The 12389-nt window shown below is 51.4% G+C and overlaps 1 protein-coding gene and 1 pseudogene across 2 annotated transcripts; one reads left to right on the forward strand and one right to left on the reverse strand.

Annotated features, from left to right (window-relative positions):
* Positions 1–1620: 1620 nt before the first annotated feature.
* LOC308511563 (tryptophan--tRNA ligase, cytoplasmic-like) lies at positions 1621–3756 on the reverse strand (annotated as a pseudogene). The gene is made up of 2 exons: positions 3721–3756; positions 1621–2862 (listed from the first exon to the last, which is right to left on the reverse strand). The product of its transcript is annotated as a tryptophan--tRNA ligase, cytoplasmic-like (transcript).
* A 5983-nt stretch (positions 3757–9739) lies between these two features.
* Positions 9740–10288, forward strand: LOC308511564 (ferritin heavy chain-like; the record flags this gene model as incomplete). Its single annotated transcript, XM_081081578.1, has 1 exon — positions 9740–10288. The coding sequence occupies one exon, from the start codon at positions 9740–9742 to the stop codon at positions 10286–10288; it is 549 nt and encodes a 182-aa protein (XP_080937704.1).
* Positions 10289–12389: the final 2101 nt, after the last annotated feature.

Here is a 12389-nt window from a genome sequence, read left to right on the forward strand (position 1 = left end):
AGTATATTAAAAATTGTGCCAGCTACAACTTGGGATGAATTCCAAGATAATCGTGCATAATGAAAGAACTATCGCTCCGATAATACTCAATTTATAATGCATTACGACAATTATTTTGTTAAGCACAACTTGTAACCCGTAGCCGAAGTAATTTTATGCATTTTTTTTTTAATTGTCCATGGCTACCTTTGCACTACGACATGAGAATTTAGGAATTATCACAGAGATCATATGGCCTGCAAGCCTAAAATATTTCCTATCTGATTTTTTACAGTAAAATTTACTGTCCCCCTGATCTAGAAGGAAAATATATTCATACATATATTAAATCAATTATTCCACTCTTTAGCTGAACAGAAGATAATACATGCTCATCTATGGAATAGAATAAAGTAAAATATTTTTATAAAATTAACTATTTAGTTAGAACTTTCTGAACACTTTTCAAATCTGCCTATGACTTTTAATATCCTTAGGGTCAAAAATCCCTGAGGCATATCATCATATTTATGATAGTCCCTGTTTCTTGTAATATCTCTCCATGTGATGACTTGTCATACAGAGATTTCCCATGACTCCAAAAATGTGGGTGTTAAATGTGAGGTAAAGCAGCCTGAACATGATAAAGACAGACTAACTTTCTTTCCACTGAAATGGCTAATTAATTCAATGGGATGTCCACAAAGGTAGGTTGGCCAGGAAACATGGATTGTATGTCACATATATATTCTATCCATACACCCACCACCCATGGGACCAAAATTAATTTATTTAGGGTATTGTGCTAAGGAGTCGACCCTTCACCTCCATGAAGGGATTTCCTGGGATATTCTTCTGCTTTCCCAGACTACACAGGGCACAAGACTGAATGTTTTCTTTGGTGCCTAGGGCTGCTGTTTGTTCTCTACAGCCCAGGACACCAGCAAGGCACTGCTCTTTGCAGTCCTCCGAGCCAATCAAGTGTCAGGACAAAGGTTTCTACAAAGAACACACATTCCCCTCAGCTGCCACAGGGTGGGGGCACAGTGTCTGCTTAGGGCCAGTCCCTGGAAGCAGCATGGGGAGGCTCAGGGAAGGGCAGAGGTTCCAGGAGAACACATGAGGTATGGATTTCAGGAAGTGAGCTGGAAAGTTTCTCCCACAGACTCAACTTAATAAAAGGGGCCACCTGGGGCTAATACTCAGTGTGAAAAGCAGCTTTCAAGCTGGGAGATCTCTCAGTCAAAAGCACAGCTAGCATTTCTGTTTGATTTTGGGGGGATGGGCTGAAATAGGCCTGTGCCCATTAAACTTCCTGAAATGAACACCTAGACCAAAGGCTGTATAACCATCAGGCTTTAAGGGTGTATGTAGAGTGGGATGTTGTCCAATGGAGGTCCTCCTAGGGGCAGAGCAGGCAGCTCACAGGGTGTCTTTGGAAAGGATGACACAGGGAGAAACAGTACTGACAGACACACAGAGTTACAGACACCAGGAACCGGAAGCCACGTGACAGAGCCTCTGGATAAATTATGGTTCCTTCTGTGCAGATATAAAATGGGCATTATTGAAAGTCATAGGACAGCTCTGGGCAGGGGTGGGGGTGTGTGTCAAGAATTCTTTGAATATCTCTTCCATAGCCTACTTGCACCTGGACTGGTGCTCTGCCAGGAGGGGCTGCAGGACCTGCATGAGCTCCTTCTTGAGCTCCCAGGTGAGCATGGCTCCACTGCTGTAATCCTTCCTGATCTGCTCCAGCTTGTCCTCATCCTCCAGCAAGAAGGTCATGTACATGAAGGACACGTCCAGGTGGCCATTTCCCCCAAACTGCCTGTGCTCCTCCATGATGTGTCTCCGTCCATAAAACACATACTTGTTGACCTTGGACTTGATCTGCTTGGCTGTGTCTGTGAGGAAGTGGACCAGTTGGGGTCACTGGCACTCCTTTGGGTCAGAGTCCCCTGCAGGGAGGGGAAGAAGGTCGAGTGCAGCAGGGTGGTTTAGGATAGAAAATCCTGGGTGTGACATCTCTTGTCATCCTGAAGTAAGGATCCTGGTTGATGGCACAGGGGCTGAGGCCTTGGACGTCCATCTCGCTCCCAAAGTTCTGTGGGAATGAGTTACTGAAGGAGGGAGCAGCCTGGATGGCAGGAAAGCTGATCTTCCCCTTGCAATCACTGTCTGCAAAGCCAAAAAATGCCTTTCACTTGGTTGAAGGTCACGTGCTTCTGATCTTCACCATATTCTTGTAGAAGTCTGTGCTCACCCCCATGTAGTCGAGGTCAGAGAAGATGGGCTTGTTGATGTCAAAGCCACAGGTGATGATGTCCTTGGCATTTTTCATGGAGTAGCCATAGGCCTGGTCCAGGGTCAGGACTTCCACAGGTACTTCTACTCATCTGCCATCCGGATGAGCAAGAGCACATTCAACATGTCCCGCAGCCACTTTGTGAAAATGAACGGGATGTGGTGGCCTACATGCATGGCTTCGGAAGAGGGGCCCCTGCCCATTTACCAGCGAAACAGCTTCTTGTTTTCATAGGCATCGAGGACTTGGTTCACGTCTCTGTTTGAGAAGAAGGTTCATCTGTGCAGGAAGCGGTGCAGTCTCTGGCCCCTGGCTCTCTCTATTCTGTTTATCAGCTCTTGGTCAATGTTATTGCTTCCCAACAGACAATGAGCTTGTCATACTCACTGCCTTTTGCACTGTTCTTCTGTTCATTTCAGGGGTCCACAAAATCCATTTCAGCTTCCATGGCACCTGGACCACTAACCCAGGTGCAAGGGTCTCTGGAAGGCAGTGGCCTTGTAGCTCTCCCCCGTGGCCACGTTGTAGCTCATTTTTAGCAATAACAGCCTCTTCCCTGCAGAATCAATTTCATCCTGGGCTGCGGGGGACACTGAAGAGGTGGCCCGTGGAGTAGCTGAGATCTCTGTGCAGCTGGGCTCTTCTTTTATAGTCTCCCCCCTCTTACCGTTTCCTTTTTTAAGCCCCTTTCTTCTCTTTTCTTCTTGTTCACCCCACCCTGCAGCTACTTGCAGTAAGAATTTCTTAGAAATCAACCAGTTTCTCACAAACACTTGAGCCTCTTGACCAATTCCTCATGAGACAGTCCAATCAGGTTTAGGTTGTGAGTGTGTGTATTTGGGGGAGGGTAGGTGTAGAGACCAATGAAACCCACTCTAAATTCAAACTATTAGCCGGTCATTGCATCATTAGCTGGTCATTAGCCACCCCACACTGCAAGCTGGCCTCCATTTAACCTCCACACTCACTCCCCATCTCACATCCTTAGTCTCAGTATGAGAACTGAGTTTTCATTTGTCCTCATGGGAAGAAAGGCAGACTCCAAGTGCCCTGCGGGTATTGTGCACTAAGGCAATGTTGTGAAAGATCAGTTCTGGGGTCACAGGGACCTGAATTTCCAAAGACAGCTTTGACTTTTTTAAAAAAAAAATATTTTTATTCATTTCAGAGAGGAAAGGAGATGGAGTGAGATGAAAACTTCAATGATGAGAATTATTGATCATGTGCCTCCTGCACACCCCCTACTAGGGATTGAGCCCATAACCTGGGCATGTGCCCTTGACCAGAATCAAACATGGGACCCTTCAATCTACAGGCCAATGCTCAGTCCACTGAGCCAAACCGGTTAGAGCTGGCTTTTTCTTTTCTTTTTATTGCTGAAAGTATTATACATGTCCCTTTTTTTACCCTAGTGACCTCTCCCAGCACCTTACCCCCAAATCCTTCACCATCCCATTGTCTGTGTCCATGGGTTATGCATATACGCACATGAGTTCAGTGGTTGAATTCTTCCTCCCTCCACCCTCTCCTTCTTTCCCTAGTGTGTTCCATGTCTCTTTGACTCTAGGTCTATTTTTTCATCACTTTATGTTCTTAGTTATTTTTCACATATGACTGAGATCATATGATATTGATCTTTCTCCCACTGGCTTATGCAAATTAACCGCCATCTTTGTTGGGTTAATTTGCATACTCATCCTGATTGGCTGGTGGGCATAGCAGAGTGATGCCAATTTCCATGTTTCTCTTTTATTAGTATAGACTAGAGGCTTGGTGCACAAAAATTTGTGCACTGGCGGGGGGGCGTGTCCCTCAGCTCCACTTGTGACCTCTCACAGTCTGGGACCCCTTCGGAGATAATGACCTGCTGGCTTAGGCCCGCTCCCGGTTGGCAGAGGGCAGGCCCAATCCCTAGGTGCAGCCCCTGGTCAGGCTCAGAGTAGGGCTGATTGGGGAGTTGGGGCGCCACCCTCAGTCACGATCAGGGTAGGGCCGATTGGGTGGTGGAGGTGCCACCCCCTGTCACAATCAAGGCAGGGTCAATGGGGAGGTTGCGGATTCACCCCCTCTCATGCACAGAGCAGGGCCGATAAGGGGGTTGGGGCGCTGCCCCCTCTCACACACAGAGCAGGGCCAATAGGGGAGTTGGGGCACCACCCCCTGTCACACACAGTACAGAGCAGATCAGGGGGTTGGGGAGCTTCCCGCTATCAGGCACAGAGCAGGGCCGATCAGGGGGTTAGGGCGCCATCCCCTGTCATGAACAGAGCAGAGAGGATAGGGAGTTGTGGCCCCGCCCCCTGTCACACACAGAGCCACAGGGCGATCTGGGGGTTTGGGCGTTGCCCCCTCTCACACTGCTTCAGGGGCCAGGAGGCCTCGTGCCTCCACTGATCAAAGTCCTGGGAGGCCTTGCGGCTCTGCTTGTCACCAGGGCAGTGAGGTCTCGCTGCTCAGCTGATCCAGGTGCTAGGAGGCCTCACAGCTCCGCTGATCCCAGGTTCGGGAGGCCTCACAGCTCCGCTGTTCTCAAGTTCGGGAGGCTTTATGGCTCCGCTGATCCTGGGTTTGGAAGGCCCGGCGGCTCCACTAATCCCGTTGATGGGAGGCATATTACCCTTTCACTATATACTATAGAGGCCTGGTGCATGGGTGGGAGCCATTTCTTTTGCCCTGAAGGGTGTCCCGGATCAGGGTGGGGGGGTCCTGCTTGGGTGCCTGGCCAGCCTGGATGAGGGGATGGTGGCTGTTTTCAGTTAGTCACACCACCTACAGGGTGGGTGTCCCCCCTGGGGTGCCTGGCCAGTCTGGGTGAGTGGCTGAGGGCCGTTTTCAGGCTGTCTGGTGACTAAAGCTCCCAACCTCTCCTTTTTTTCTTTCTTTTTTTTTTTTTTTTATTCTGGGATTTATTTACCTTCTATGGCTGTCACTGCAGCTGAGAGCCAGCTTTAGCTCTGAGGCTCGGCTCCAGCTCTGAGACCTCGGCTGCTGAACTCAGGTATCTGGTTTGTTTGGCTTCTATAATTGGAACACTGTTGCAAATCCAGCTTGGCCGGCTGGTTGAAAGCATGGTGTTTATTTAGCTTCTATAATTGCAGCATTGCTTCTTAGAGTGCAGCTCAGAGGCCAGCAGTGGCAGGCGGGGAACCTTGGCTTCCTCCATCACTGAATCAAGTAAGCCTCCTGTTCGCTTCAGCTGCCTGGCTCCCGGCCGCCATCTTGGTTGGCAGTTAATTTGCATATCACCCTGATTAGCCAATGGGAAGTGTGTTGGAGGTACGGTTAATTACCATGTTTGTCTATTATTAGATAGGATAAAAAAACCAAGTGACCAACATGACCAGTCACTATGACATGCACTGTGGCTGGCCAATCGGCCTGATCAGGGGTGGTGCTGACCAATCAACCTCTCACGTTCCCTCCCCTGGGCTGGCCCAGCCCCAATTAGACTGATCGGGGCAGGCTTCTGGACCCCACCCATGCATGAATTCATGCACCAGGACTCTAGTCCTATCTAATAAAAGAGAAACATGGTAATTAGCATACATCCGCTACCCTTCCCATTGGCTAAACAGGGTGATATGCAAATTAACTGCCAACAAAGATGGCGGTTAACTGCCAACAAAGATGGCGGTTAATTTGCATACAGAGGCGCAATGATGGGAGGCCATAGGGAAAGGACGGTGATTGGAAATACAGGCAGCAGGCAAGAGCCGGGAGGCACGGCCCCTGGCCCTGAATGGGAGAACCGGCCATCTTTGCCCGCCCCCCTGCCGGTGATCAGAGAAGCCAGAGCGGGGCACCGAAGAGGCCGGTGCCTGCCTCTTCCCTGGCCGCCCCTGCCAGGGATGGGGAACCGGAGATCCCATAGCAGGAAAGGGGGGCCTGCAGCTAGTCCCCCTGTGCGCCTGCCCCTGGGTCACTGCAGCGATCAGGGAGCAGGGAAGAGTGGTCTCTAGCCAGCCCCCATGTGCGCCTGCCCCTGGGTCGCCATGGTGATCACAGAGCAGGAAAGGGCGGCCTGCAGCCAGCCCTGTGTGCGCCTGCACCTGGGTCACCACTGAGATCCCTGAGCAGGAAAGAGCGGCCTCTAGCCAGCCCCCCTGTGCACCTGCCCCTGGGTCGCTGCAGGGATCATGAAGCAGGAAAGGGCTGTCTCTAGGCAGCCCCCCTGTGCGCCTGCCTGTGGAATCGCAGCTGCGATCACGGAGCAGGAAAGGGGGGCCTGCAGCCAGCCCACGTGTGCCCCTGCCCCTGGGTCGCCACTGCGATCCCACAGGAGGAAAGGGGGGCCTGCAGCCAACCTCCGTGTGCGCCTGCAGCTGCGATCATGGAGCAGGAAAGGGGGGCCTCTAGCCAGCCCCCCTGTGCCCCTGCCCATGGGATTGCCCCAGAGATCATGGAGCAGGAAAGGGTGTGAAGTATGGTACCTATTTGCTTTGTTTAACAATGGACAGGTTACTTTGATTTTCTAAATTGTATAAGTCATCCCATTCGATTGAATGCCTTATCGATTGAATGACTATTCCATTGATTGTTATCATACTGGTCTTAGAGAGCACATTCTTCTGTAGCTGGGAAACAGGACAGCACAATTACCCTAAATTGTTTTAGTGGCCACAGGTGGTGCGTTCCAGCTGACTCAGTGGTCCCGAGACCAGGAAAGCACAATTACTCTAAACTGTCCTGACAACTCAGTGGTCGGGAGACCCAAGGGCTCTAGATAATGTATACCTGTCAATTCAGTGACCCCGAGACCCGAAACTGTAATTAACATGCTTAATTCTGCTTCTGTAATCTGCTTTTTTGGGAGCCAGGTGCCACATTCCAAACCCTGGGATGTAATCAATACCTTTGTGATTTTGCCTATATAAGTCTGGTTTTGCCACCATCTTAGGGCTATGAGATTTGGGAATGGCCCCTCATAGTCCCGGGTTGCAATCAATGTGACTCTTTAATTCGACTTCTTGAGGCGTCCTTCTGTGATTCGCGGGGTACGTTACAACAGGTGGCCTGCAGCCAGCCATGTGTGCGCCAGCACCTGGGTCACCACTGCGATTCCTGAGGAGGAAAGAGCGGCCTCTAGCCAGCCCCCCTGTGCGCCTGCCCTTGGGATTGCAGCGGCGATCAAGGAGCAGGAAAGGGGGGCCTGCAGCCAGCCTCCCTGTGTGCCTGCGCTTGGGATCACTGTGGTGATCCCAGAGCAGGAAAGGGCGGCCTGCAGCCATGCCCTGTGTGTGCCTGTCCCTAGGTTGCTCTGGCAATCCCACAGCAGGAAAGGGCGCCTCACCCTGGCCACAGCTCAAGGGAGAGTACAACATGCAGTGGAGGCCAGGAGCCTGAGAGATCAACAGAGAGGGGCACCTCCCAGGTGTGGCTGGGGGCAGGCCCCCAGCAGACACACACACACACACACACACACACACACACACACACACACACAAACGGGACGCCTGCACCGAGCCTCTGCTGCCAGACTGTGGCCATTAGTAGGACATCTACTGAGGGCTCCTGGACTGAGGGGCAGGCTTGGCTGAGGGAACCCCATCCCCCAGTCCACGAATTTCGTGCACCGGGCCTCTAGTATATATATATATATATATATATATATATATATATATATATATATATTTAAGAACAATGTCAAAAAGTTTACTGACCATCTTTCTTCTAGGAGTTTTCTGGGTTTGCATCTTATAGTTAACTCTTTAATCAGTTTTGAGTTTATTCTGATATATAGTGTAAGAAAATGGTCTAGTATCATTTTTGCATGTATTTGTCCAGTTTTCCCAGCACCATTTATTGACTAGAGTGATGGTGAACCTATGACACGTGAACTCATTTTTTAGTTGATTTTTCTTTGTTAAATGGCATTTAAATATATAAAATAAATATCAAAAATATAAATCTTTGTTTTACCATAGTTGCAAATATCAAAAAATTTCTATGTGTGACAGGGCACCAGAGTTAAGTTAGGGTTTTTCAAAATGCTGACATGCCGAGCTCAAAAGGTTCGCCATCACTGGACTAGACTGTGCTTATTCCATTGTATGTTCTTCCCCCCTTTGCCATAGATTAATGGCCCGTATAGGTGTGAGTTTGTTTCTGGGTTATTCCGTTTCATTGAGCTAGACATCTTTTGCCATTACCATTTTGTTTTGATTACTAGGGGCTTGTAGAATAGTTCTATCAATGGTAGCATGATACCTCCAACTTTGTTCTTCTTTCTCAAGATTGCTGTGGCTATTTGGGGTCAAAATTTTTGGATTATTTGTTCCAGTTCTATGGTAAATGGCACTGGTATTTTGATATTGATTGTGTTGAATCTATATAATCCTTTTGGTACTATGGACATTTTTTACATTAATTGTTCCTATCCATAAGAAACAGTATATGCTTTTATTTATTTGCTTCCTCTTCAATTGCGTTCTTCACTGTCTTATTATTTTCAGAGTTCAGACGTTTTTACCTCTTTGGTTAAATTTGCTGGTAGGTATTTTTGATGCAATTGTAAATGGGATGTTTTCTTAATTTCTTTTCTGATGTTTCATGATTGGTACATAACCATGCTATGGATTTCTGAACACTAAGTTTTTATCCTGTAACTTTACTAAATTCATTTACCAGTTCTAATAGCATTTTGATGGAATCTTTAGGATGTCTGCGTTGAGACCATGGGAACTGTCCCCCTTGGGGGCAGACAGGGCGGGCAGAATGTGTTTCAGGGCTGTGCTGAGAGATGGAGAGGAGACAGAGTAAAGGGCGGGAAGGCCAGTTCACAGGAGGGAAGATGGGAGGCGGAGAGTCGGTGAGGCTGTGGAGGCCGGGCTCTGCCCGCAGAGAGGGGGGCCTTGATGGTGAACAGGAGGAAGTGCAGGTCGCTTGTGTCACAAGGCCGAGGACCGGGGACAGGCTGTGGGTACTGTGGGTGCAGACGCTGACATCATTCTGATGAAGCTTTGGGATTCATGCTGAGGCAATAAGGATTCCCCAAAAGGGCTGGGCGGCGGTTAAGGACACAACCACATGGGGACCACATTCACACAAGTTGCTCCGAGAAATCAAGTTCAGTTGATGTCCTGGCAGCGGTTGCACTTCTCCTCATGGGTCACACTTTAAAATGCCATGAAGGCCAGGGCCCAGCATGAGACGGGCATGGAATCTGGAGAAGGTCAGCGCTGCCCGCCTCCTCGGGGCCCCCTCAGGCCCCCCTGTGAGGGGCCCCCCGCCCCTCCCCAGACCCCTGAGTAACGGTCACTGCTTCGGGTCCCCTCAGAGCCAACCGCCACCACCAGCGGCCCGCAGCCTTCCACGTGTCTTGTCGCTGCAGACGCCTGACTCTGGTGCCCTGCCCTCACCCAGGACCTAGGGAGACCCCAGCCGCCTACACCTGTGACCCGCCGGCCTCATCCACTCAGCCTCAACCTCCAACCCGCTCCTGCGCCTGCAGACATGGCCACTCCTCCGCCCTCCTCTGAGCGCCAGCGCTACCATCCAGACTGCGAGGCCGCCATCAACCAGCAGATCGGCCTGGAGCTCTACGCGGCCTCCGTGTACACCTCCATCGCCGGCTACTTCCAGAGGCCCGACCGGGCCTGGCAGCAGGGCTCCCAGTACTTCCGGAAGCGGGCCCTCAAGAAGAGGGAGCAGGCGGAGCGGCTGGTGTGGCTGCAGAGCCAGCGCGGGGGCCGGGTCCTGCTGGAGGACGTCCCCCGGCCGCAGCAGCACCAGTGGGACAGCAGCCTGATGGCCCTGGAGCAGGCCCTGCTCCTGGCGAAGAGAGTGGACCAGGGCCTGCGGCACCTGCACCGCCGGGCCACCCACCGGGAGGACGCCCACCTGTGCGAGTTCCTGGAGAGCCACTGCCTGCACCCACAGGCGGCCTTCCTCCAGGAGCTGGGCGGCCACATCAGCCAGCTGCGCCAGATGCAGGCCCCCGAGTCCGGCCTGGAGGAGGACCTGCTCCACAAGCTCACCCTGGGCGACGGAGAGGAGCACTGACCGGGACTGCCTTCCCGAGAGCCGAGGGGGCCTCCCTGCCCCGTGCCCGGATGCCCATGGCCACATTGCCCGTGCAAAACGGGCACCTCAGTTCCATGTTCAAGGTCCGCTGTCTCTTCAAATAAAGTCATTGGTTCTTAAATAAATAAAGGTCTTTCTCTGATTCCTGTGAGCAAATCCCTCACGTGTCAGTTTTAAAACATGTATCCAGGAGTCTCCATCAAGGACTCAATTAGGTGCAGCTCGGGACCCTGGATGGAGGAGGGAGGAGTGATTCTAAGGGACCCTTATGGAGGGAGGAGGGATTCCATAGGACCCTGATGGAGGGAGGAGGGATTCCATAGGACCCTGAGGGAGGAGAGAGGAGGGATTCCATAGGACCCTATTGAATGAAGGAGGGGTTCCATAGGACCCTGATGGAGGGGGGAGGGGGGATTCCATAGGACCCTGATGGAGGTGGAAGAAGGGATTCCATAGGACCGTGATGAAGGAGGAAGGAGGAATTCCATAGAAACCTGATGGATGGAGGAGGGATTCCATAGGACCCTGGATGGAGGGAGGAGGGACTCCATAGGACCCTGATGGAGGGAAGGAGGAGGGATTCCACAGGACCCTGATTGATGGAGGAGGGATTCCATAGGACCCTGGATAGAGGGAGGAGGGACTCCATAGTACCCTGATGGAGGGAAGGAGGAGCGATTCCACAGGACCCTGATGGATGGAGGAGGGATTCCATAGGATCCTGATGGAGGAGGGAGGAGTGATTCCATAGGACCCTGATGGAGGGAGGAGGGATTCCATAGGACCCTGATGCAGGGAGGAGGGATTTCATAGGATCCTGGATGGAGGAGGTAGGATGGAGTCCAAAGGACCCAGATGGAGAGACAGAAAAAGGATTCCATAGGACACAGTTGGAGGGAGGGAGGAGGGATTTGTTAGGATCCTGGACGGAGTGAGGAAGGATTCCATAGGACTCTTGATAGATGAGGAAGGAGCGATTCCATGGGACCATGGATGGAGGAACGAGGAATATCATGGGACCCTGATGGAGGGAGGAGGGATACCACAGGACCCTGGATGGAAGGAGGAGGAATTCCATAGGACCCTAGATGGAGAGAGGAGGAATTCCATATGACCCTAGATGGAGAGAGGAGGAATTCCATAGGACCCTGGAGTGAAGGAGGAGGGGTTCTATAGGACCCAATGGATGGAGTGAGGAGGGATTCCATAAGATCCTGTTGGAGGAGAGATGAGGGATTCCATAGGTCCCTGATGGAGGGAGGAGGGATTCCATAGGACCTTGGATGGAGAGAGGAGGAATTCCTTAGGATCCTGCTGGAGGAGGAAGGAGGAATTCCATAGGACCCTGATGGAGTGGGTGGAATTCCAGAGAACCCAGGATGGAGGAGGGAGGAGGAATTTCATAGGAAGCCTGGATGGAGTTGGGAGGAGGGATTCCGTACGACCCTGATGGAGGGAGGAGGGATTCCATAGGGCACCGATGACGGGAGGGAGATATTCCATAGGAGGTAGGGAGGTGGGATCCCATAGGACACTGGATGTAAGGAGGAGGGATTCCATGGGACAGTCATGGAGGAGGGAAGAGGGATTCCAAAGGATCCTGATGGAGGAAGGAGGAGGGATTCCATAGGGCCCTGATGGAAGGAGGAGGAATTCCATAGGATCCTGATGGAGGGAGGAGGAGGGATTCCATAGGATCCTGATGGAAGGAGGTAGGAGGGATTCCATAGGGCCCTGATGTAGGAGGGAAGAGGGATTGCATAAGACACTTATGGGGGGAGGAGGGAATCCATACGACCCTGATGGAGGGAGGAGGGACTCCATAGGACCCTGGACAGAGAGAATAGGAATTCCTTAGGATCCTGATGAATGAGGGAGGAGGGATTCCATAGGACCTTGGATGGAGGAAGGAGAGGGAGTCCATAGGACCCAGATGGAGCAAGGGAGAAAGTATTCCGTATGATCCAGTTGGAAGGAGGGAGGAGGGATTCGATAAGATCCTGGATGGAGGGAGGAGGGATTCCATAGGACTGTGATGAAGGGAGGAGGTATTCCATAGGACCCTGATGACAGGAGGGAG

This window comes from Myotis nattereri, assembly GCF_964212035.1.
Source record: "Myotis nattereri genome assembly, chromosome: X".
Classification (NCBI taxonomy): Eukaryota; Metazoa; Chordata; class Mammalia; order Chiroptera; family Vespertilionidae; genus Myotis; species Myotis nattereri.